Below are 27,816 nucleotides of genomic sequence, written 5' to 3' on the forward strand. Positions count from 1 at the left end.
TTCCCAGACATGTTGTCTCGTCATCTAGCAGAAGGTAAAACATTGCTAGAGAACCCTTTCATGTAGTCTTAGCCTAAGGATTGCTGTACAAACATCTGTTTATCAGAATTGCGTAATAAACTGGCATCCCTAATGGGGTACTACTTAATAATTATTTTATTTAAATGTTAAAACCAGTTGACTGTACTGACACTAAGCCATCAGAGACATGACCCTAACTGAAGACCTTGACTTTTCTATGTATATATTTAATGATATAAGAACTCAGTTCTACTAGTCTTTCATATGTCGGTGACATCATAAGATGTTAGGGATATAAAGCCATACTTTGGGTCTGAATATGTTAAACCTGATAGATGTGCATTGTTTTAAAATGAGTTGTCTTTATCCTGGCATGCAAGGAAATGGATTAAATGTTTTACATTCCTATATAGCCGGCCATTCTCACATGGTTTTTGCTGATGTCACATTTAAAAGCCATTTCACCCGAGAGACTGGATTATATAATGTTGATTGCCACTATGTTAGTTACTGTAGCACATTTGGTCACAGTAAACCAGCCACTTCATTAAATGTATCGTAGATTGCCAAGGAACTGTAAAGCAATGTGCTTCTGTACTGCCTATCTGTTACTGTGGAGAGAATGCACACAGGCTTCGTAATGCTTCCAACAGACCACTACCACATTTGTATTCCATTGCTGTATATAAACATGTACTTTATAAAAAATAAAACCTGTCTGATTTTATATTTTTATGTCTTTATTTTTATGTATGAATTAAAAAGCAGTCATTTAAAGGGATTGTCTGATAATTTATCATGCACAGGTGTATACTTACCCAACAATTGAATTACAGAATAGAGATCCTCGCAGTCTATGCTCAGCAGGCTACTGTTATGTTCTTATGTGCCCCATCAACATGATAAATTATTAATTTACACCGGACACCCCCTTTAAGATATATGAAAAGGTCGCCTTTAAAAGACACAGTACCAGCCAAAATTTTGGGCACCCCATTCTCACAACCCTACTTCTGAAACCCCCTCCACTCTAATAAATATCTGCTTTGCGGTTATGTGCTAAGGAACCGCAAGTTTTGCATTCAGTGATGCAAGTTGGAGAACCGCACTGTATTCAGCTGCAAATTGTTTCACTGTGCACCAAGGCCCTATTACACTAAACGATTATCAGCCGTTACAGCTGATAATTGTCTTGTGTGATAGAAGGCAACGATCAGCCAACATGTACGATGTCGGCTGACCGTTGCAGTGGTTTGTCTTTCAACATGTTGGAAGACAAACGACTAATGTAGCAACGATCTGCTGCCGTCGCCTTGTGGAATAGCAGACTGCTGCTCACCACGGCCCCCACTGTACTCACCCATTCGCTGCTGCCATGTGTATTAGCAGCAGCAGCGAGCGGGGAACAAGGAGCAAACGAGTGCTGACAGCGCTCATTTGCTCCTCTCAGTTGCCCCGTGTAATAGGGACTTTAGAATGATCTGTGACGTCATTCTCTGACTGCTTTCGTCGATGAGTTCTGTATGGCCACAGGATTTCCCTTTTTTTTTGTTGAACATCCAATTCTCTAAATACTACACCTCCAGAGCAAGGAAAGAAGGAGGCCACTGCAGTATATGCCAACTTCTTTATTAAAATCATGGCCATTCAATGTATGTCCACCATTTGTTATTAACCTACAAATAACTATTATGGTTTGTCATTCTCTTATGCCTGAGTGTTCCCTGCAGCATATGTGGCTAAATTAACCCCTGCAATCATTGGGCATATAGAGGGAGGGTGAGGAAGATCATTCAAATATTGAGCTGCATTTTTTTTTTAAAGAGACAATTATTTTTCTGCAGTCTAAAGTCAGGTACCAAGTACTAATGCTCAGTAACCAGGCAGCACAGGACATGCTGGTGCATGAAGTTCATATTACTGGACTGGAGACTTTAAACTGACCACCTGCTTGGTGTCAGTTTAAAATCCCACCTTGGTAGGCAAACTGTAGGAAACGGTCTGAATCACCCTGTAATAAGGTATTTACTGTTATGTCTGACTATGAGATCACCATTAACGAAAGTTTCTTATTACCTGTTTAAAGTAAAAAAAAAAAAAAAAAAATGTCTTTTCATAAGTCATCCAGCAGACCTGTCATAAGCATTTTCCATTATGAATGACTTTACAAGGAACGTAACAGTAGTGGCCAAAACAGAGATATTGTAAAAGTTTTAATCTCTTCAGTAACACTTTGTTTACATGACTGATATCAATGATTTATTGTAGGCTGAGACGTAGACAAAGACCAAATATACACTCCTCACTTTCAGATTGTTGTAAAGTAGAAATCGGTTATTTGAAGTTAGGGTAATCCTTTACTGCAAAAGAAATTATTATTACAAATGAATACCCTTCATACCAAATATCATTAGCAACTTTTATAGTAGCTATAGATGGGTCCTGAGTTGTTGGGCAACATTCAAATAGGTTTATGGCAGGGGTGTTGAAGCTTTTCTGTTCTGCTTCAAGAGACCCAATAAGTCTGGCAAGTTTTTTTTTTTTTTTAAGTATTGTATTGCCCCCCAAAAGTTAAACAAATCACCAAAATACACTTATTACGGGACACAAAGGGGGAGATTTATCAAACATGGTGTAAAGTGAAACAGGCTCAGTTGCCCCTAGCAACCAATCAGATTTTACTTTTCATTTTCCTAAGAGTCTGTGAGGAATGAAAGGTGAAATCTGATTGGTTGCTAGGGGCAACTGAGCCAGTTTCACTTTATGTCATGTTTGATAAATCTCCATCTATATTTAGTGGAATCAGTGCGTTCTCCCTGCCTCCCTTGCCTGGTGCTTTGTGATGTCCCCCCTCCCTCCCAGTGCTGCCCGGTGTTTGCGATCTCGCTTCTCCCTCTCTGTGCTGTGCGATCTCCCTCCTGGCCGTGCTGCACGGCATCAGGGTTCACCTTTAATAACAAATTTTCTGTATCCTTGTTAACATTTTATGCAAAGATGTCATTTAATACATGAGATTTCGTACTCTTGACAGCCTCCAATAATGCCAATCTTCCCATCTTGACCTTTGTGCTTTTTAGGCTGGGTTCACACTGCGTTTTTGCAATCCGTTTTTTTTCGCAAAAAAACGGATGAAAAAAACGCATGCATTTGTGTCTATCCGATTTGATTCGTTTTTCCATTGACTTCCATTGTAAAAAAACAGATCCTTTTTTTTTACGGACGCAAAAACGTAGCTGACACTACTTTTGTGCCCATTAAAAAAAAACGGATCCGTTTTGATCCGTTTTTTTTTTTTATTCAATGGAAGTCAATGGAAAAACAGATCAAAATGAATGCACACTAATGAATCAGTTTTTCATCCGTTTTTTGCAAAAAACGGATTGCAAAAACGCAGTGTGAACCCAGCCTTAGACGTCAGTGGGGGATGACATTTCTGACCAGCTGGAAGATATTCTCCATGTCCTTGGCTGGACATGTGGGGCGCAGAGAGAAGGATCTCTCTAAAACTAAAGATTAAAATGACAAAACTTGTGATTTTCAGAGGTAATTGTTATCATATACAATGATTGATGTATATACTTCAAAAGGCTATGTTCATACATAGTATTTCTGTCAGTCTTTTTTCAACCAAAATCAGGAGTAAAACTCATAGGGAAAATTATAATGGAAAGATTTGCAGTTTCTGTGTTTGCGACCCACTCCTGTTTTGGGTTAAAAAAATTAGACTGACCAAAATACTAACAGAAAACTATGTGTGGACATAGCTCAAAAGTGACACATCCAGACAGTATATAAAGCTACTACCATGCTCCACTGACATTTCACACACTTTCTGATGGCATCATTACATAGAGGCAGCGCCAAGTAGCATAAACAGAATAGAAGGAGAAAAAAACCATAAGGGGAGATTTATCAAACATGGTGTAAAGTGAAACTCAGTTTCCCCTAGCAACCAATCAGATTCCACCTTTCATTCCTCACAGACTCTTTGGAAAATGAAAGGTGTAATCTGATTGGTTGCTAGGGGCAACTGAGCCAGTTTCACTTTACACCATGTTTGATAAATCTCTCCCAAAGTGCTTTTTTCCCTGCACTTACTATTGTATCAAGGCTTCACTTCCTGGATAAAATGGTGATGTCACGACCCCACTCCCAGAGCTGTGCGGGCTGTGGCTGCTGGAGAGGATGATGGCAGGGGGATGCTCAGTGTCCCTCCAGTGCCCTGTGTCACTCAGTGTCCCTCCAGTGCCCTGTGTCCCTCAGTGTCCCCCGCCATCATCCTTTTCAGCAGCCACAGCCCGCACAGCTCTGGGAGTCAGGGCTTGACATCACCACCATCCAGGAAGTGACATCACCATTTTATCCAGGAAGTTAAGCCTTGATGCAGTAGTAAGTGCAGGGAAAAAAGCACTTTGTGTCCCGTAATAAGTGTATATTGCTGATTTATATAACTTTTGGGGGGCAATACAATACTTTAATAAAAATTTGCGCCGGACTTCTCCTTTAAGCTGCCTAAACTGATAACTTGCTGCTTTACTGCATGAAAAATAACTTTTTTTTTTTAGCAATAAACAGTAAATATAATGTTTTTACCTTTTATCATACCGCTTTTGTCCAGGATACTACAGACCCCCCAGTATATCAGACCTCAATATTACAGCCTCAGTATAATATAGACCCCAGTATTACAACTTCAGAATAACAGACCCCAGTATTAAGCCCCTAATACATAGGGTGATTCAGATAAGCAAGCAAGCGTGCTTGTTCCTCGATCCCCGATCGCTGCCGACACTATTACACGTACTAGCAGCGAGTGGGTAAGAGTTGGGGGGCCACTGGGAGCTGTGTGTTTGTCTGTCTGTGGAGGAGGCTGCCCGCCCGGGTTATTGCTGGTTCGTCCGGGCAGCCCATAGAAAATACATGCAGTCTGCTGCTGCTGCTCCTATTACATGGAGTGACTGCAGCAGATCGCTGCTATTGATTGTGATTGTTGATTTTTCAACATGTTGACATCGTGCATGTCGGCTGATCGTTGTCTTCCCTTACACAAGGCTATTATCAGCCGAATACGGACGATAATCGCTTTGTGTAATAGGGCCTTTACAACCATGGTCCAGCAAGTCACATGCCGGCAGGCCACAGGTTGCCTAACCCTGGCTTTGGAATTGATTTGCAAAACAGCAGCTTCATTCAGATGTTGGACTCAGGACCTCTCTGTTCTTTTAAATAATAAAATCTAATGTACATTTTGTTATTTTACAGACAAACACCTGTTTTAAATATGACCAAATTCAATCACCATTTTTCCAGAAAACACATTGTTGGCCTGTTGACAGGTGTGTATTTATTGAATGTTTTAAGTTTTGTTTAGATCTGGATAGCTTTGTAACTAAAATTATATAAAAAGGACATTTTTTGTTTGATAATATAGATAAAATTTGGCTCAAATCTGTCACCTAATGTGTCACCTAGATTTTCTTTTACTAATTAGAGTCAGATACCAAAACTCGTTCTTTTATTCTAATATTTGGCTTTTTTTTTAAATTTTACTTTTCTAACATTGTAATGGGCCTGCCATATTGACTGAGTTGTTTTTAACAGCATTCAGTAACATGCTTTACAGCCAGGCTCATGGACATTGATGGAAATAGACAGTCTGTCCCTTTGAGAGTCTTCTCTACTGTTGTCACATGTTGCTGCAGTGCTGTACAGATCACTTTACAGCAGCCTCCTCTTATCACTACAGAAAGATCAGAAAGTCTCAGCTTAGTTTATGCCCCAGTGGTAAAAATAAAAACTGCAAGATTATTTTGTAATATAGATAGTAAATTAGAAAAACCACCACCAAAAAGTGTCATTGTCATTTAGAAAAACTTTTGACATGTCATAGAGACATGGATGGAAGGAATTAAAAGCATCCAAATACAATAATCTTCTAGTTTTTATTTAGAAACCGAGCCTAAAATACAATTTCTAATCCTTGATAACCTCTTTGAGTCCCTCCATCAATCAGGTCTCTGTAAAGATACTTAGTACCTTCCTAGAGCAACAACACCATTAGGTTATGTTCACACACAGTTAAAACAACAGCTGTTATTTGACATGGCTGTCATTTGCAGTGTCAAACAACGGCCGCTGTTTACATGTTCTTGCAGCCGATGCTGCCATATCGGCCACAGGAACATGTTTTTATATCTATTTGGATTTTGGGTGTGCCTGCAATCCAATTAACCATAGAAGTCTGTGAAATATACAGCTTTCAGAACGACCATACATTGTGTGTATAGAGCGGGAACAACGGCCAGTGTTCGTGCACTAGCCGCTGTTCAGTACAGCGTGTGAACAGAGTTCAATGCGGTGCGTTATTTTATGACAAGAACGGCTGTTGTTTTAATTGCCAACAATCGTCATTCTTGTCATAAAAAATAAATTGTGTGAACATAGCCTAACAGTGCTGTTACAGATAACCTAAATTATGTTTTAACCTTCATTATAGGAGTGAATGTTGAATCACAGGGTGTTAAATGCTATCCATACATAGGACATATCCCTGCATGAGGAGAATTGAGTCATACATATATATTAGATATTAAATGCATGCATCTTTGCTATGTGTTTTATACAGATCTACTGACCCTTTCCCTGAACTACCTTCTTGAGTGCCACTAATACATGGGTCTGTAATACATGCCTGAGCCACTTAAGAAATGTGCACCAGTTATTTTGATTGGTGCCTATTAGGGTCCATTTACAAAGAAAGATTATCTGCCAAAGATTTGAAGCCAAAGCCAGGAATGGATTTGAAAGGAGGAGAAATCTCAGGCTTTCCTTTATGAACTGATCTCTGTTCATAGTCTGTTTCTGGCTTTGGCTTCAAATCTTTGGCAGATAATCTGTTACTTAATCTTTCCATGTGAATGGACCCTAACATCACTTGGTCATTGTGCAGCCCTTTGCCCTAATCAGCCAGTGGCCACATTGACCAATGCCTGTTCATTAAAAAAAAATGTTTTGACCGATTATCGGGCCCTGTAATAGGGATTTAGGATGATTTTGCAGTGACTTCCCCAGACTACTTGGACATATTTTGTGTTACAATGCTCAATAGCTTTGTGTTTGAAAAAAGAAATAATCCTATCCTACTCAGTTTGTTTTCACAGATCCTGGCAAGAAAGTGATATTCACACATGGTATATTTGTTGTGGACTTTTAGACGGATTGTGCACTGAAAGTGCACAACAAATTACAGCATGGTTAGTTAAACACCTATTCAGGATATCTGCCAGTAAATTGCTGTTATACCAAATGTATTGCATTTCAGAAACTGTTTATTTAAAGTAATATTCCCATCTCAACTAATATAGTTATACTTGTAGGGCTCGTCAAGTTAAATATTTTTACAAATACAGTGGTACCTTGGTTTAGAGTATCTTGGTTTAAGAGCATTTTGGTTTAAGAGCTCACAGTTTTTCAAAATTGTGACTTGTTTTAAGAACATTGCTTTGGTTTAAGAGCTCCCTGTACTTGGTGGGAGTGCGGGTGGAGAAGGGGCATGGTCTGCATAGCGGGGTCTACCTTACTGTTCTCTGACCCAGGAAGTCTCCCTCATCTTCCAAATCATAGCAGATCTACTTCAGGCTGGGGCTTACATCAGAGGACAGGACTGTGGAGGTAATCTCTTTATAGCTGTAACCTCTCTCTCCCCGGACAGAGAGTGCTGCTATACTGTGCCCACATCTGTCCTGCTCATCCCTTTATGCTTCCTGCAGTCTCTGTCCACCCTTGTGTTTCCCATCCTCTCCATTACTGTTTAGTAACTTATAATATCACACATTCTGCTGTTTCTGAATGTTTGTTTCATTTGTTTTACATGTTATCCAGAATAATCATTATTTTGGGGTGTGGAACCAATTGTCTGCATTTCTATGATTTCTTATGGGAAAATTTGCTTTGGTTTAAGAGTGGATTTGGATTACAAACACGGTCCCGGAGCGAATTATGCTCGTAATCCAAGGCACCACTGTACTTTGATTTAGCAAACTTGTCTCCGTCAGATATGTAATTCCCCCCCACCCACACCCATTACTCACAGCTTGTTGTTCAGGTAACAGACTACCACTCTGCTCTAAAAGCAGAGGTCTAGCTGGTTTATACACTCACCGGCCACTTTATTAGGTACACCTGTCCAACTGCAAGTTACCACTTAATTTCTAATCAGCCAATCACATGGCGGCAACTCAGTGCATTTAGGCATGTAGACATGGTCAAGACAATCTCCTGCAGTTCAAACCAAGCATCAGTATGGGGAAGAAAGGTGATTTGAGTGCCTTTGAACGTGGCATGGTTGTTGGTGCCAGAAGGGCTGGTCTGAGTATTTCAGAAACTGCTGATCTACTGGGATTTTCACGCACAACCATCTCTAGGGTTTACAGAGAATGGTCCGAAAAAGAAAAAACATCCAGTGAGCGGCAGTTCTGTGGGCGGAAATGCCTTGTTGATGCTAGAGGTCAGAGGAGAATGGGCAGACTGGTTCGAGCTGATAGAAAGGCAACAGTGACTCAAATAGCCAACCGTTACAACCAAGGTAGGCAGAAGAGCATCTCTGAACGCACAGTATGTCGAACTTTAAGGCAGATGGGCTACAGCAGCAGAAGACCACACCGGGTGCCACTCCTTTCAGCTAAGAACAGGAAACTGAGGCTACAATTTGCACAAGCTCATCGAAATTGGACAGTAGAAGATTGGAAAAACGTTGCCTGGTCTGATGAGTCTCAATTTCTGCTTGAACATGACAATGAGTTCACTGTACTCAAATGGCCTCCACAGTCACCAGATCTCAATCCAATAGAGCATCTTTGGGATGTGGTGGAACGGGAGATTCGCATCATGGATGTGCAGCCGACAAATCTGCGGCAACTGTGTGATGCCATCATGTCAATATGGAGCAAAATCTCTGAGGAATGCTTCCAGCACCTTGTTGAATCTATGCCACGAAGAATTGAGGCAGTTCTGAAGGCAAAAGGGGGTCCAACCCGTTACTAGCATGGTGTACCTAATAAAGTGGCCGGTGAGTGTATATAGCTATAGTATACAGATTTAGATACTATACAGTATATATACACTATATCTCAATAATCTACAATATAGCTATATATACCCTAGCTAGACCACTGCTTTTAGAGCAGAGTGATGGTCTGTAACCTAGACAATGAGCTGTTAATGGGAGGGAAAGAGCAGAATAACAGAAGGAGACAAGTTTGTTGTTTATTTTCAAAAATATTTAACTTGATGTGTCCTATAGCTATGTTGGTTAAGATGAGAATACCACTTTCTTTTTTTATTAAACTGTGAATTACTGGTGAACTATTCCTTGTTAGTTTGTGAACAGCCTCTGAATAAACCCTGCAGTGCAAATCAAACAAGAATAGGATGTGTCCTGCTAGACTGCTGTTTCTTCATGGATGCCTGCTATAAAAAGACTTTGCCAGGTGAAGAGGTGACCCTTCTGTAAAAAGTACTTGCTGCAAGAAAGTCTTTTTTTGTCTACTGCTAAGGTATATTGCATCTAGCCTAAGAATACTCAAAAATAGACATTCAGTCATGTTATGCGTGTTCTCCAAAATGTTTGTCAATGGAGAACCTGCTTAATGCTAGGGCTAAATGGTGAGTTTGGGTCGCACAGCCAAAGATTACCATATAGCACTCTGAATCATGCCGTATCAGAGGTAATGGAAGTTAGAAACCTAAAAGTGACTACAACTAGAAGTAGATGCTGGATGGATGTCTGTTTGTCAAGTTGTGACTGTCGCCACTAATGGCTGCAATGCAACATAATTCAGGAAGCCCAAAACCGTGTTACAGTCAAAGTCATTTAAATGCCCTAGGCTAAAACATTTGCAGTGAAAATGAAATACAGTAAGATTCAGTAACAATTATGTGGATCACATGCAAAATGTAACGGTCCGTCATTGCATGAAGGACACTGTCTACAATTACTTGCCTCTACGGAACCGTAGATTTTGTCAATTGGCCAGCCAGAAAGGCTTATGTTAATGCCACAAATATTGGAAATACCCTTGTTTAATTGTTTTGTATCTACACCGCAACCTTAAATTTACCTTAAAGAATCCTACCGTACAGAAGGAAGAAATGCATAGGAACAAAAAGGGCAAAAGAGGGCATAACAGAATAAGGTTCCAGCTTGGAGTTGCCTTTATCAGGGCAATTTTCCTGCTTTTCAAGAAGATATTAATAAGGACAATATAAGGAGACTTGGAGACTGGTGGTTTTCACTACCAACTATGGTTATTACAGCTTAATGACAGTGGGAATAGCTCCCATTTCACTTAGGCAAATTTTATTGTAAATTTTTTGCTGGGGATACAATGTTATTTCGAGCTCCCTAAAGCAGTGCTCGTCCAGCTTCAGTCCTCATGATTTGGGGATATCCCATATAAATAACACCTGGGGTAATTCATGATGTACTGACTAATTATATCACCTGTGAAATACTAAAGAAAAAACATACTTAAAACATGATCTGTTGATGGGCCTTTAGGACTGGACTTGGTAAACACTGCTTTGAACGATATAATAAAAGTTTAAGTTTACATATGCACTTACAATTCAGTTTCAGAGAGTTAGGGTACTATTACATGGAATGATAATCAGCCAAATCAGCCCTATCTGGCCGATTATTGTTCCGCGTAATAAAGACAACAATCAGGCGATGATCGTTGTCCTCTGTGGACCGTGCATTGCAGTGCGTGGCCGGCGGCTGACGATATGCAAACTGTATACTTTACCTACCCAGGCTCCAGGGCTCCTCCTGCGCTCTGCTTCTCACATGTGCCGCGCTCCAGCTTCAGAGCGGCCTGTCTCAGCTGACAGGTCGCTCTGAAGTGGCAGTGCGCGGGACCTGGGAGAAGCAGACCGCAGGAGGAGCCCTGGAGCCTGGATAGGTAAAGTATACAGTTTAAGCCAGGGCTGCAAGGACATCGGTAATGAAGTCCATGCAGCCCTTGTTAAACGATTATCGGGTCGTGTAATAGGCCCAGTAAACTGTTATTACTGTTATTATCGGGCCCATATCGGCCTGTCTAATAGTACCCTTTGTGTTTGTCTCAGCTTGGTAAACTACAATTGCACCAAGGGTAGCAATCTTTGTGTGGGGAAATCTGATGGCTCACTGTGGAGACATGAATCCCAATTTAAATTAAAAACTGAATTGTCCTTTCCTTTGCAGGCCACCTAATGGTGTTTTACAGCTTAATCACTATAATCATAATTCTATTTTGGGGAATGCTGGGTTTTTGGTAAGTACCATATCACTGTACCAGATGTTAATGAAAATAAGGTAGGTTTGCAGAAACTGAAGAACACAAAAAAAATCAAAACCTTTAATAACTATTTAGACTTCATGAGTACTGTATATGATAGGAGTGTTCCAAGTACCGTTTATCTGCAAAACACAAATATTTTCTTATCTACGTAGAACCATGCAAGACTACACTACACAATAGCACCTCTTTGTTTAAGGGTAGCTTTACACATACCCGATCCGCAGTGGATTTTACGCTGCAAAATTGCAGCGAAATCTGCTCCGGATCCTGGTAGTGTGAAGGTCTATGGGGTTACATATTCACAGCGGTATTCATTGGGTAACCCGGCTCCTTTAACCCCCCGCCACCCGCAGCCCCTGGTCCAGAGCATATATTTCCTGCTCTGTGCTGCGGCTGTGTGTGAGGCTCCCGACTCCCGTTGGTCCCCATCAGCACAGATTGACGGGAGTGACGGGAGCCGAGAGCCTCACACAGCCCCGGCGCAGAGCAGGTAATGCATTCTCTGGGCCGGGGGCTGCGGGCTGCGGATGGTTAAAGGGGCTGGGTCACATACTGGCAGTGGAATGAAAGTTTTGGTGCGGGTATGTGATCCATTCAACTTCACACTACCAGGATCCACAGTGGAATTCGCTGCAATCTTGCAGTGTGAAATCCGATGCGGATGCGGTACGTGTGAAGCTACCCTAAAGGGGTATTTCAGGCAAAGGTAAAAAAATGGGGAGGGGGGGTGAAAACATAATAATGAAGTTATACTTACAGATCCCAGTGCCCCTGCAGCTGCATTGCAAATGCCAACACAACAGGAGCTTCCCGCTCAGCCAGTCAGTGACTTCAGAGGTGTCCTTCAGAGGAGCTGGAGATACATCAGACCGTCCGGTGACAGTAAGCAGGGGTGCTGCACTGCGTGGGCACAGGGACAGGTAATTATCACTTCATTATTCTGTTTGCACCAATCTCTGCCCTCTCTTGGTTTTTACCTTTGCCCGAATTTTTCCTTTAGGTGATCAAAGGGATCCTTATGGGTGGATGTACACTGACAAGACATTTACGCATGGTTTATTAACAAATCTTCCAGCATGTAACTTGTGTGTGTGTGAGTGAGAGAGAGACACTTCATTTTTGAACTCTGTAGACTATATTCTGTCCTGTAAGTGCAATAGGCCTGGTTAAGTTTACATCAGCATGTCTTTTTACTGGTATCCCAACATATACCAGTAATGGAAAAGAAAAAGAGATGTGAATGGGATAGAGGGAATATTTTTCATTTTTTTTAATTGTTGTGCAGGTTTTGCAAAAACAGAAAACTAAAGAAAAAGCTAGCAGATATTGAAGAAAGTCCAACCAAAATAGGTAAGGAGAAAACCGAGCATCTCCTCTAAATTTTCAATCAGTCCATGAAACCTCCATGGCCTAAGCACTGCAAATGTATACTTCACTTGAAAATGTGTCATCATCTTGTTATTTAGGTGCTATTTATGTGCAGCAGATACCCACTGCTGATGACTAACCACAGTAATTCCACTAATGTTAGTCATTTAGCCATCCATAACTATTTAAGTGTACAAAAAATAAAAAAGTTTTTAAAAATACAAAAAAAAAACACCCACTCCATGTTCAAATCCCCCCTTCCCGTTTCCATATAAAATAAATAAACATCTTTGGTGTTGTGGTGTGCAAAATTGTTTGAACTATAGGTGCACGTTCTATTCTAGGGGTAAGATCGGGGGTGGGGGTGGTTCGGGAGGTAATGTGGTGACTTCTGGAGGTGTTATGGTGGAGGAGCGGCCAGTCACTTGCTAGATGGTAGAGTGTGACACTAGCTCTGTGGTGGTTGGCCGAGATGCAGCCGGACCCTAGAGTGTTGTGTCGTGCCGCCAGTGTTGGTTAGGCAAACAGGTATGGTGGCACACCAGCTTTTAGTTTACCTTGTTCCCCTGTGGTCAGTGTCCTGCCGGGCTGCAACAGGGTCCCGTGGGTTGTTATCACAGTGGGCCAGAGTGGTGTAGTGACCCTCCCGGATTATCGCTACTGTCACCCACAGAAAGGGAAAATGTCCCAAGGAGTGTGTATATACTGTGTTGGTGTGGGGCAAAGAATCACAGAGTCTCTTTACCATAAATAATCTCTTGTTTACTCCAAAAGTACTTGTGTGCAGCAGAACATACCACTTTGCTTTGACAGGGTACGTTACACTTGATAATACACTTGACAATACAGGATCCAGATCTGTGGAAGGAGTGAAGTGAAGAGTACAGTCGTGCTGACCTGGTTGCGTGTTTTGAGATACAAAAAATCAGAGTAGCAGAGAGGAGGATGTCCAAGTACTACTGTGCTCTGCTGGGATGTTGGAGGATGAGGTAGAGAGATACTTAAGAAGAAAAAGAGAATACTTGTGCCGTGTTTTGACCTTTGGATCTTCATACCACCTAATGCCCTACCAGTGTGGGGGGACCCCAGGGGCTGTCTGGCAAATTTTAGCCTGGGGGCAAGCACACGACACTGGCCCTTGACTGGCAGGCTAGCGGCCCATCCTTCAAGGACCACTCTGGCCCTTACCTGGTATTACCCTCCCCAAATAAGTGCGGGAAAGGAAGATACCACTTGCGCCACAGAATTATAGTATTGTGGCCAGTGTTCCCAGCCGCAAACAGCCCTTGTGATTGTCTCACCTCCGGATGAAATGTCTCAAGCCCCTGAGTACTTCTTTAAACCTAGTGCTCTCTCACATGCTATATAGTATGTAATGAGAGCTATCCCAAGATATATATCTATTGGATTAAAGGGAACCTAGCTCAGGTGCACAGCATAGTACCTTAGGGTGCTTTTACACAGAGAGATTTATCTGACAGATTTTTGAAGCTAAAGCCAGGAACAGACTATAAGCAGAGAACAGATCATAAAGGAAAAACTGAGATTTCTCCTCTTTTCAACTCCATTCCTGGCTTTGGCTTCAAAAATCTGTCAAATAAATCTGTCCTTTTGCGAGAGGTGTAAAGACTAGAAACACCCGTGGCGGGACACCACACTATTAATAAAAAAACAACAAGCTTTTCTTGCATCGCCCTATTTAAAAAACTATAATTTATTTTTGGGACAGCAGAGTTGTGGGAGTGCTTTTTTTTTTTTTTGCAGGACGTCATTTCTATTGGTACTATTTTTACAGTACATGCGACCTTGTGATTATTTTTACACTTTGTGGGAAAGTAATGGAAGTCTTTATTGTTAAACTGCCTTTTTTAAAAAAAAAAAAAAATGTTTTCTTTCTAAAAAAAAGTTATCTTTTTTTACGTTGTTGTACCTCCGTTTTTGTCCCCTTGTTGTATTGGTACAAACTGTCCCTGGCAAGGAGTTAAACAAAAATTAAATACATGAAACATGTCATATATATACATGTCATATATATAACATGTAATATACAAGCCTGTTTTTGTTCATGTTGTTATTAGCTACCAGCAATATAACCGAGGAAGAGCAGGGCCTAGCTGGCACAAGTCAAGTACAAGAATGCAATAAAGAAGCAGGTAAGAGATTAAGAAAATTTAGGGTAGCTTCACACACAACGTATCACAGTGATTTTTCTGCTGCAAAACGCAGCGGATACGCAGCAGATTTTATGTAAATAACTGAATGCACCATCAAATCTGCTGCAGATCTGCTGCTGATCTGCTGTGCATCGGTCGTGTGTGTTCGCACCCTAAAGCTTCAGATATAAACTGCTTGAATTCAGTAAAGGAATGATAAACATATGAGGCCAGAAACTAGCAACATAATTCTAGTGATCTAGCAATTGTACCTGGAAAAGTACTTGGTGATTTCAATCCACATACCAGCTTTAATATTAGAAGTGCAGCCCTTTTTTTTTTGGTTTGCTGAAGGGGTTGATGGATATTTGATCTGGGATTGCCTCCTAAACTGGTAATTGAGTTTTCTAATGAATACAATCCCTGTGCACTATAGAAATGCTGTAGACCACTTAACAGACCACTGTTAAGACACACATTTTTTGATTTTTACAACTGTCATCTATTTTTTTTTATCCATTTTAAACAACCAAAGACCAAAGACATCATTATACATGAAAATATTTTTAACTCCCCACGTCAGCCATATGGCTATATACATTCCTACTGCCGATGCCCCATGCAGTAGGAATACATATTTATGTTTCTGGCATTAAGGGGTTTAAATGTTTACCAGGAGCCAGGGGTAATGACAGGCAATTGGGCTCATGCAACTGCCTACCATTAACCCTTTAAACTCTGCAATCTATAGCAATCACTGCATTTAGAGGGTCAGTGACAGAAGAAGTACCTGTCCCTGACTGATTGGGACCTCTGCAGTTCGGCGTAGATAGAAGGTCTTATTCAAACATTTGTAGAGCTGTCCGCAACGTAGACATGCAGCTACAGACAGCAGTACGGATGTGCATCTGTAGCTGTCCACATTAGCATGGACCATTCAGTCAGAATAGAGTTTTTTTGCCACAAATCCCAGCCCCAACACGGACCAGTAACTCCTATTGATGTGCGTATGGGGCAATAGAAATAAATGGGTTCTTAGTCTGTCCACATTTGTAGGTCTGCAGATGCAGACAGAATAGACGGATGTGTAATAAAAAAGGGCAGATGAAAGACTTTATTAACTTACTGGCATAGTTGGCATTCTATGACAATGTCATATTTAAAGTGACTGAATGGAGTATTACCAATACTGTTATCAATGTTTATCTATGGGAATGACATGAATGCATGCTTGATTTTACAAACCTGAACACAATAGTTTCGAATGTCTGTATACTTTTGGTCATATGGTGTATTGTTGGTATAAAATCCTTTTTTCACTGTACTGCTGTGGGACCATAAGAATATTAAAAATCTAGGCCTTTTATTTCACAGCAATATACTAGTTTAGTATTTATTTTCTATTTAAGCTATTGTCAGGACTGTTAGACTTCCAGATATGGAATAAAAGCATGATGATGTCAGAAACTGCTGCATCCTAAAACTTTTTTCTCTTTATATATGTTTTTTAATTTTTTTTTTATATATGACATATGACTTTTCAGTTACTTTTTATTCCTTTTTATAGATGGTAAGATGAACAAAAATGAGCTATTCTGGCATTGTTTTCACTTTTGTACTTACTATGCTGGGATAAATAACACACCAGTAGTATCCAACACAAGTTGGCTCTAAGATGACTTTGGAAGAGGATATCTACTCTTTACATACCTTGAAACAGCCCACACCTGTTTTTAGTAAATTAGAGCACTGCTTGCTATGTAGGCAATATATTCCCTATTACATGGAGAGATGTGCATCTGATAGCCAATTATTTTTGACATGTCAGATCTGAACAATCAGCATTTGCTTATTTATCGCTTGATTGCTGACTTAATTGTTGATTAGAGCTGCACAGCAAGGAAGGGGTTACACTAAGTACAGCAACTGCTGCTGCTGCCAAGATCAGAGGGAAGCCCTGATTTACTTTTCATGGACAGTACATATCCTCTGGAGAACAGACACAGCTTGCAGATACATAGTTTCTCCCTTCCTTTCTCTTGCACAAAGCACACTCTAAGCCCTTCCCCCACTTCCTATGTTTTGTCTTGCTGCATCTCTATGTCCAGATCCTGGCACTGGTCTCTATTAGTTGTATGTACTGCTGTATATGGCATCCTTACACTGCTTAGAGACAGGGCCTTGTATTGCTGCACTATTAGTATCATCAGGATATATTGTGTTTTTACTATGCAGTTTTTTTTTATATCCCTAGGTCTGAGGTCCTCCAAGTAGCCTTTCAACTAAATGAGAAACGAATGTTACAAGTTACAACTTCATTAAAAGTAACATGCAGGATATTATTCTTATATAATGTATGATGAGTGTTGTAGTTTCTTTAAAAACAAATAAATATGTGCAGCTTATGGGTTACCATTCACAGTAAAAAAAAACAACAAAAAACAGAATGAGATATCTACTGGTGGTTGATGAGACATCTTCTACAATGTGCCAGCAATATATATTGACCACACTAGAAATGTCCTAACATGTTGGATTATCTCTTTTGTGATATTGAAAACTAAATAATTGTAAGATCATCACTATAGCCTGAATCGTAATTAGAAATTGAAAAAGGGATAGAAAAAGCTTACATTGCTATCCACATTTCTTTGTATCACTTACTTCTCTTCTTGCAGCCTACTTTAGTCTATATGTTGTTCAGCAATCATTCCACTTCTTGTGACTACCATTTTAAAGTGTCACTGTCCTTTGGGAAAACTTTTGACAAGTTATAGAGACTATTAAAAGTTTTGATTGATCTGGGTCTGAGTGTTCAGTCCCGTACCAATAGAGCCAGGAGAAGACCGTGCTAGACGAGTCCTCTCCCCGCTGTGTGTCAGCATAATCAGTCGGGCTCCATAGAGCTCCATTATAAGCCTGACTGATCAAGTGACACAGAGCCGGAAAAGGACTGCGCTTAGCGTTGTCTTCTCCCAGCTCTATCACTACAGGTCTGAACTCTTAGACCTGAACCCGATCAAAACTTTTGACATGGCAAAAGTGACTCTTTGACACTTTAATATATTCTATTAAGTTTTACATGTAGAGAAGTGACCACATACAGGTTTATTGACTGTAGAATAAACAGCCATACTAAGCTACAAGGATAAAATAGAGCATGAAGAGATAATGGGAGCAGTTAAAATTCTTCAGTATTTAAAACATATGAAACATATATAAATTGCATATGGAAGGTGATGGACCCAGTTACAGATTTTGCATTGGGTCCCAGAAGATTTGTGTAACACTTCTGCCCTGATAAAAAAAAGAGTTAAGAAAAATTAGATTTCTGCACTTTTTTTATGAAAACATATTGATTGGTTGCCAGGGATAACATTGACTCTTTTTGTCACAAACATTTTATTTTGCATTAAACTATTGTGTAATAGAGATATGATGTATCGATGTTCCAATTAGGCCACATGACCACGTCAAATATTGGATGAATATTTTGGTATTTTGACTATTTGCTTTACGAGGACAGCATTACATAATGTTCTCTTTGTTTGCTATTTTGTATCAATCCAAAAAAAACCTGTACCAGTTTAAGTCTCATACAACCTACAAAGTACAGATGTGCTTTGTTAAGTAGGACATTAAGGTGACTTAATCCACTGTGGTGCATGCATAAAAGTAAGTTAAGCCTCTGACATTCTGACATTGGCGCTCAATAAAAAGAAACAGAAGTGAAAGACCTAGATGACGTTCATTTAATTGGAAAGCCAACTGAGATCTAAGGCAGCTGAAGAAGAGGATGCACCCTTTCTCTGCACAATGGCATTGGTTGAAGGTTGTATATAAGGTGGCCTTATTAAAGTGACAAGGCAATTTATTTCTATTGTACAGAATGATTCTACTTCATTGATTTACAATAGGAAGGATATAATTTTGCTAGTGTTGGCAAAAAGCTCAAATGTCAGGCTTTTCAAATTGCCACACTTGCCTTGTTTGGGATGAATAATGAATAAGTCACCCTTTGTCTACTGTTAAATATTCTTGAATAAATACAATGAACATAGGAGGCAGAAATGATTGTCTGATTTATATTTAAAATTAAGATCAACATGGTGATAAATGCTTTCTGAAAAGTAATATGACTCTGCGGGTAATTGAATCACTCTTTAATCAACAGCACATATTAATAATATTGCGGAGCAGAGAAAAAACAGTTGTTAAGCAAAATTAATATAATCTTAACTAAATGGAAGAATACAGGTATGTACTGTTCAGATTTATTTATCTAATGCTGAACTATAGCATAAGCAAAATGAAGCAAAGAGATATTATATAAGTTCATTCAAACCCTTTGGTTCCCATAAGAGGGTACAATATCAAGCTTGCATAAAAAGGGCATATTTCTATACATATTATGTTTTTTTTTAAACGTATTTCATTGGCAGCACAAAAAAATTACACATGCAGTACAAAGGTGAACAAGATGGTGGATCACAATGAGATTGGAATAAGAAAACATGGCCCAGGACATCAGTATGACAGATTACAACATCTCAACAGACAGCATAAACCAGAACAAACAAAGTAACTACAACCAGTCTGTCATGTTTCTAATCCAGAAATTTCAGCTTGCCACAAGTGAGTATAAAATCTTCTACTCAATACCATTTTGTATATTGGAAATGCTTCATGAGATTGCCTCTTTCTCCATCTGTAAGAATGTTCTCAACAAATGGCCTCCACTGTTTGGTGGATTTTTCTTTTATATGTAGAGCATCCAATCTTTCAAGGAGTAAATGATGAGCGATGATTTCCTAAAACTCTGAGACTGCTGGTAAAGAGTTAATAAAACATGGCACAAAGATATATCTATGCCTATCATTGTCTATAAGGGGAAATAACAGATAGGTATAAGTCTTAACGCCCTCCCCCATTACTTTATTCGCTCCTTATGCCAATCCTAATTCGCTAAGTAGCAAATTCCATAGATCTTGGAAGTTCTATGTTCAGAACAGGGACAAGAGATCATGGAAATTATAATCAAAATGTTTGCAGACAATAAAGACTGTTCTGCACTACAAGACCCAGTGCATTACCCAGCCCCCTTAGCTCGTGAGAGACAGACAGTCTCCATTCTGGTACGTTCACATGTACTTAATCCTCTGTGAATTGCATACTGTGAATTTCATGCTATGAATGTTATGCTGGTACAATGTATGCATAAAAGCAAACTAAAGGGGTACTCTGGAGAGTAATTATTTTTTTAATGCATTGCTTTACTTTGTAATACAACTTATACTTAATTTATACACCATTTTACATTGAGTGGCAGCAGTATGAGGCAACATGGGCCTCTCTGCTGCCACCAACCGTGTTGGGAACTGCAGGACTGTCTTGCCTGGTCCCCTGCTCTGAAACAGTGCTGTTCTGCTAGTATTAGTAATCACATCTCACTGTGCAGAGGCTGTCACACACAGCATAATACTGACAGCTTCCCAGCGTGTATTGTATAATCTAATAAGAATATACAGCACACAGGGGGGCTGCTCTGTATTATTAGTGCTGTATGTGTGGCAATGCTGGATCAGAGTGGTGATGCAGGGATTTAGAGGTTTAGATAGGAGGGGTAGATTATATAGTAGTACTAACCCTGATATTTATAGAAGGGACAGCAGCCATGAACTATATTAATGATTGTAGATGAGAAGGAAGCCTTGATTTACTTTTTATTCACAGCGTGGATTCTCTGGAATAGTCAGACAGACTCACAGATTGCAGGTACACAGCCTTGGCTCTCTTACCTGTGTACTCCCCCACCTTATGTGTGTCATCTTGGTCTCTCTGTTACTAGAGATGGACTGAATGTAACAACAGGCAGTGGGCTGATTTTTCTAGTAGAAGGTTTTGTCTTTGGTAAATTAAGTGATGTACAAATAAGTTAAAAATCACCTAGGCTATTAAATAGAATCACCTAGGAAACAACTTTCAAAAGCAACATTTCTTATAAGCTCTATTGCACAGCCACCTAAAAACTGAATTGCTGTCCATTAGTGTTGAGCAAACCCTCTGAACATGAATGCTTGGCATTTGACTCCCATCGCCTGGAGAAGTTGGATGCAGCCCAAGGCTATGTTCACACTACGTAAAAGTACGGCCGTTGTTGCAATTGGCATCAACGGCCGTACTTTGCACGTATATACACATTGCCTCTCCTTCTTTGGGATCCCGGCCGGAGCGTATACACATCGTATACACTCCAGCCGGGATCCCTCGCGGCGCTGCAAAAAACTGACATTTCAGTTTCCTGTGGGCGCTATTCAGTGAATAGCGGCCGTAGGAAACCATGTCAGTTTACACTATGAAGCGAGCGGCTCCGGCCTCTTGCTTCATAGTGTGCAGTGGCAAGTTCTGATGTGGGTGCGCATGGATGTGCCCGCATCAGAACTCTACGGCAGGAAGGGATCATCTTTGCAGAGACCGGCCATTCCGTGACTCGGCTGGGTCACAGAACGGCCAGTCCAATACGCCATGTGAACATGGCCTAAATCCTGAGCGCTCAAGTTTGCTCAACACTACTGGCCATAGATCCTTATGGGTTTACTGCCTTATCTCCAGCTTGTTCTCTCAGGCCCCATTCACACGTCCGTGTCAGTTTTTACTGTCAGGAAATCCTGATCAGGAGACCTCAAATGTCATCAGGAAAGTATCAGGATTTCCTGACAGTAATCCGTTTTTACCATCAGGAAACCATCAGGAAAAACCTTCAGGATTTCCTGATCAGAAGAAAAAAAGGGAGATGTAGTTCTGCAAACTGGATGGTCACAGTTTGCAGAACTACAACTCCCATAATGCCCGGCTGACAGGTCATGATGGGAGTTGTACTTCTGCAGCCTGTGGCTATCCAGGTTGCAGAACTACAACTCCCATAATGCCTGGCTGACAGGTCATGATGGGAGTTGTACTTCTGCAGCCTGTGGCCATCCAGGTTGCAGAACTACAACTCCCATAATGCCCGGCTGACAGGTCATGATGGGAGTTGTACTTCTGCAGCCTGTGGCCATCCAGGTTGCAGAACTACAACTCCCATAATGCCCGGCTGACAGGTCATGATGGGAGTTGTACTTCTGCAGCCTGTGGCCATCCAAGTTGCAGAACTACAACTCCCATAATGCCCGGCTGACAGGTCATGATGGGAGTTGTACTTCTGCAGCCTGTGGCCATCCAGGTTGCAGAACTACAACTCCCATCATGACCTCTCAGCAGGACATGGTGGGAGCTTTACTTCTGGGGGGAGGGGGGTGATCTCACCTGTCCTGGTTCCTGGTCTTCTGATCTCGAACCAGGAGTGAGGATGCAGCGGCGCCGCGGCGGGGGGGGGGAGAGGGAGATCGGTGCTGCGAGGGGTCCGCTGATCCGAGGTCCGGGGGGGGTGGGGGGGTGCCGCCGAGCGAGGGGTCCCGGCGAGTGCCGGTAATCTGAGGTCCGGGGGGGGGCAGGGGGTGTGCCGCTGAGCGAGGGGTCCCGGCGGATGCCGGTAATCTGAAGTCCGGGGGGGGGGGGGATGGTGGGTTGGTGTTGCCGCTGCCCGAGGGGTCCGGGGGGGGCGATAATCTGAGGTCCGGGGGGGGGGGCGCTGATCTGAGCTCCGGGGGGGGGGGGGGGAATCAGGCGCTGGGTGAGGGGTCCGGCCGCGCGGCACCAGGAAGCAGGAGGCCGGGGGAGTTGACCTGGACGGCAGCAGCAGGTGAACACAAGGAGGGAGGCCGGTGAGTTATGCGGGTGTTGGGGGGCGCAGGTAATCCGGAATCGCGGGCACTTTCCTGATGTACATCAGGAAAGTGCCCGTGATTCCGGCGCTCCCATAGACTTCTATGGGGGCGTCCAGGCCGGAATTCCGGACAAAAATAGGACATGTCCTATTTTTTCCGGACCTATTTTCCGGAACGGACACCCTTCCGGAAAAATACGGAAGGGTGTCCGTGACCAATTATAGTCTATGGGTCCGGAAATCCGTCCGGATTTCCTGATAGGAAATCCGGATTGTTTTTCCGGACGTGTGAAGGGGGCCTCAGACAGCACCCTTGCAGGTTCCCTCCTAATCTAAAAATACTTTCTTAAGCCTCTCAGATAGTCTCAGTCAGATAGCTCCGATTTGCTTTATTTTTCTTGTCCAACAATCGTGAGGGGTTTGTATCAACAACTGTGTGCAGTTCTTTGTACAAATAACTTTACATTGTTGTTGGAAGCATATCCCCTGTGCTCAAGAGATGCACTGGGGACAAGCAGTAAGTTTTACCCCTATATGAAAGATAACATTAATGACAGGTGTTTTATGAATTGTTGTTTAATTGCTGGAAATGTCTACACTGGACCGTGCTTAGAAATGAATGTTCCTACACATAATGGAGTGGGAGATTATCACCAGAGGCGTAGCTAGTTTGTCCTGCAACCGGGGCAAAGATGCACTGTCCCGCCTATTTTGATATAATTCACTATTCTCATTTTAATTAGATATAATGCTTTGTGCCTTCCTTAAAGGGGAGCTATCAGCAGGTTAGACGGATCTAACCTGCTGATAGCTCCCTAGTGGTTACGGGGCACTGAGGATGAAGGTATGTCTGTTACTTTCATCCTCTGCACTGTTCCCATGCTGTTAGCTGTAAAATCCTCTGCCCAGTAAGCCGTTAGGAGCTATGAGGGCAATGCTACCATCTCCGGCTCCCCCTCCATTAGAAAGGGCGTGCTGGCTGCCCCCCGCCCCATGCCCACTTGGTAGCCATCAGCAGGTTAGATTCATCTAACCTGCTAATAGTTCCCCTTTAATAAAGTATAATGCACTATGCCCCCGTTAATGAGGAATTAGCACTGTTGCCTTTAGGGCCGTCTCCAAGTTTCATTAGACCCTTGGGTGTCAGAACCTTGTTGGGCCCCTTTTTCAGAGCATCTCACTTAGTGGCAGTAAAACAAAAACTACTGACACCTAATGCCTCCTACAGTGTAGATCGCCAGGGTTTTAGGCGCAGCATGTTATGAGATTGGCTTTAATTTCTTCCACTATGCTGCAGCTGTACACCATGACCACGACGATTACCACCATACTGGTACTGAATATAATCGTCTACTATAAGAAGACCAATATCCCCCTGTACAGAAGCCATATATTGGTATACAGTAGTTCTACATAGGCTCTGCAGAAGGTAGAAATGATGAACAAGAAAAGAAGCAAGTATGTGTTCACCTGGTGGATTCAACTCAGGGCATATTTCATAAATATGAATAGATCCTAGGTTGCCAGCCCATGTTGAAGATGAAGATTAGAAGAAGGAAGATGTAGATCCAGCACTCCAGAAAATAATTAAAACTTAAAGGTTTATTTCATGTCAAATTTTAAAATTTCCACAAGGGAACAAGTACCGGACAGCACTTTTCTTGTATGCATGCTTAGTCATGTCACAAACAATAAAGGTATGCGCGAGGGTTAAAAGCAGTAAACAACCAATCATGAATACAAGGTAGAAATGATGACATATATCCAGTGACTCATAGGGTTTTCTTAATCATAGGCATCCCCCATAGTAAGAGAGCGGCCTCTGGTGGCCGTATTATACCAGGGTGATTGACAGGATGGGCAGCTAATAGTTCCCTGCTGTACCTTTCACCTCCAATTCCCAGTGCACACAGAGCCTGTCAGTAACTTTTTAAAGAAACAGAGGCACTGTGTGCAGGTCACAAGTTGCCAGCACTCCATACACATGTATTAAAGCTGCTGAGAGAGGCGCCGTGTATCTGGGGACCCCACCCCCACCCCTTACGTACAAAGAAGCTGCCTTCCTTGCCCCCCCCCCCCAAGTTCCTGTTATCACAACATCACAAAAACTTTTAGCTTTATTTCACAAATCTGCAGCAGAAATGTATTTAACTGCCTCATTGGTTTCTTATTCAACACAGACAATTCATTATTTATGACACTACATTTTACTAGGCTATCATGTGTAATTGCGCTTTATTGTCATTTTTATTAGTATTGTATTTGATTTGTGCGCTGGCAATTTAAAGGAAAAATAATTGGACTGAAACTATCGTCTGACAGAGTTGAGGTGTTGTGCTACAAAAGGAGTCCCAGCCTAATACAAAACACAAGGGGGACTTGCAGTTTGTTAGCGAACAAACAACTGGTTAGAAGTCGGAAAGAACATGGTTGTCAATCCTTTCAAGCCATTTTTTTCTAAAAATACAGTATTTATCAGTTACTTGGTAACGGGATTGCTAAATAAAAAGACAGTACTCTAATAATAAACTAAGTGTTATGATGACGGGGATGCTCTAAAAAGAGATGTAGTTGTGTTAAGTGAAAACATCATATTTTAATATTATTTAATAGTCAGACCATACACAGTGTTTTGTGCACCATTATGGTCTACCTTTTATAAGGAAGGTGAAATACAAAAAATACATACAACATTTTTATTTGTATTAATCACAGCCATTGTTGCACATTGCAATAACGGCCACGATTAATACAAAAAATGCATTGCATTGAAAATGAATGGAATCCCAGACGGAGTGTTTACACATAGGGGGAGATTTATGAAAGGGTGTAAATATACTCCTGGTGTAAACTGCCCCCAGCAACCAATCAAAGCTCTTCTTTTGTTCTACCAGAGCTGAAAGCTGAGCTGTGATTGGTTGCTGTGGGCAGTTTACACCAGGTGTATATTTACACCCTTTCATAAATCTCCCCCATAGTGTACGCTCCGGCCGAAATAGCTAGCAGCTGCAGTGAAAACGGACACGTCAGATAGTCTGATAGGTCACACAATAGAGAGTGCGGCTCCAGCCGCACTTTTCATTGTGTTCAATGATGAATTGGGATGCGGGCGCACATGGATGTGCCTGCATCCCAATTCAATAGAATTGAAGTTTATCCTGCATCCTGTTATTAGTCTCTTTGTGAACAGAGAAAATACCAAAAACCGGCACAGAGGGAGCATAGACCAAGAGCTATAATGCTTTTATTCTTCAACCTACATGACTGCTTTAGGTCTCATTTTTATGCCACGATCTCTAGTTTTTATTGCCACCATATTTGTGTAAATAGGATGTTGTGATCGCTTTTTTATTTTTTACATATATATCTTTTTATTAAAGATTTTTTCACAAAAAGAGCTTTTTATAACACAGCAACATATAGTAACCAGTAACCAGTTCTTAGGTCACCACATCAACAGAGTACAGGCTACCAGCTATTAAAGTTTAAAGCGACTCTGTACCCACAATCTGACCCCCCCCCCCCCCCCCCCCCCCCAAACCACTTGTAACTTCGGATAGCTGCTTTTAATCTAAGATCTGTCCTGCGGTCCATTTGGCAGGTGATGCAGTTATTGTCCTAAAAAACAACTTTTAAACTTACAGCCCCGTGCCCTACAGCTGTGGCTTAGGATATCTGTGCCTTAACTTTGCACCACCCCTCTGTCCCTCCTCCCCACCCTCTTCATCATTAGGAATGCCACCGGAACATTTTCTCCATGCTGAACATTTGCACTTAATGTCTTAATGATCCAGCCCATGTGCCGGGCTGACATAGCTGACGAATAGTAGGCACGGGGCTGCCAGTTTAAAAGCTGTTTTTTTTATCACAATAAATGCATCACCTGCCAAACGGACCCCAGGACAGATCTTGGATTAAAAGCAGCTATCCAAAGGTACAAGTGGTTTAGGGGGGTCAGATTTAGGGGTACAGAGTCGCTTTAAGTCTTCCCAAGGAACCTGCCGGGTCATCTTTCACATACCAATCTGTCTGGCAGAACGAAGAAATTACCTGGCAGATCTTATTCCGATCCATAAAAGCACAAATAAATGACTTCCATTTGCTTATAAAATGTTTTTTTCTTTATTTTTTTTGTTTCTTCTCTTTATTAATTTTCCATAGTACAAAATCATGTTAAAACCTCAATTATCCACATCCTACCCCATACAATCTCCATTTGCTAAAAATACCCGGTCTAGTTCATTACCATCCATTATAAAACATAACCAAACAGCATTATGGTCCGGAGGGGATTTCACCAGGGGGCTCAATCCATCCCTTTACCAGGTACTATCTAAAATCTTCCCCTTACTATCAGTATATTCCAGTTTACTAACACCACCACTATATCTTACCACTATACTAACCGCAGAATCCAGACACCGCCGGGAGAGCACAACAAATTAACTTAATTGAAAAATTATAAAGTCAACACTTATCCAGCAGACTCGGTTGTCCCTTAGCAGAGTTCCGCTCCCCTTGCATACATTTCACCCCTCGAAGAAGGGGAAAGAAAAAGAAGAGAGAAAAAAAACAAAAAAAACACAAACAAACAAGGGAAAGAAAAAATAAACAAAAAAACTAAATTACAAGATTACGGAGATATACTTCTGTTCTTTATCCACCTGGTAATTCCATCCATTCAGGGTACCCTCTTTGGCCGAACCTCCCCATCTCTGGAACCGCCCACCTCTGCCCAGCAGAGCCCTTCCCACCAACCATTCCTTCCTGGAGCACAGGAAAGCCCACTCAGGTAGACCACCCGTGCTCCATACACACAACTAAGCTCCCGGAAGGGCCTCATCCACCATTTATCATGATAAATTATGGTCCCCCGTCAGCTTCCATTCCAAATCATCCCTCCACACCTCAGGTGTTATAAAAATAAATAAATAAATAAATGAATAAAATAATAATTAAAACTTAAATAATAATAGTAAAGAATACTAAGTTTAAAAAAAAAACACTAAATGAATAAAAAATATATAATAAATAAAAATGTATTAAATAAATATTTATAATTTTGCTACTGAGACTTAAAGAAGAGCAGAGCAGGCCTTAAAAACAACCAAGGCGATCCCTCAAATCTTATAATCAGTCGTTTACCTTTACCTCTCTCCCGATTGTG

The 27,816-nt window shown here is 41.3% G+C and overlaps 1 protein-coding gene across 1 annotated transcript; it reads left to right on the forward strand.

The window, feature by feature from the left end:
• The first annotated feature begins 1,959 nt into the window (after nt 1–1,959).
• TEX29 (testis expressed 29) lies at nt 1,960–17,294 on the forward strand. The gene is made up of 7 exons (XM_069972370.1): nt 1,960–2,042; nt 5,284–5,357; nt 9,399–9,509; nt 11,267–11,336; nt 12,649–12,713; nt 14,810–14,884; nt 17,139–17,294. Exons 2-7 carry the CDS (start codon nt 5,303–5,305, stop codon nt 17,156–17,158), a joined length of 396 nt encoding a protein of 131 aa, XP_069828471.1. The 5' UTR covers nt 1,960–2,042; nt 5,284–5,302; the 3' UTR covers nt 17,159–17,294.
• The last annotated feature ends 10,522 nt before the right edge of the window (nt 17,295–27,816 follow it).

Source organism: Dendropsophus ebraccatus, chromosome 5 (genome assembly GCF_027789765.1).
Source record: "Dendropsophus ebraccatus isolate aDenEbr1 chromosome 5, aDenEbr1.pat, whole genome shotgun sequence".
Lineage (NCBI taxonomy): Eukaryota > Metazoa > Chordata > Amphibia > Anura > Hylidae > Dendropsophus > Dendropsophus ebraccatus.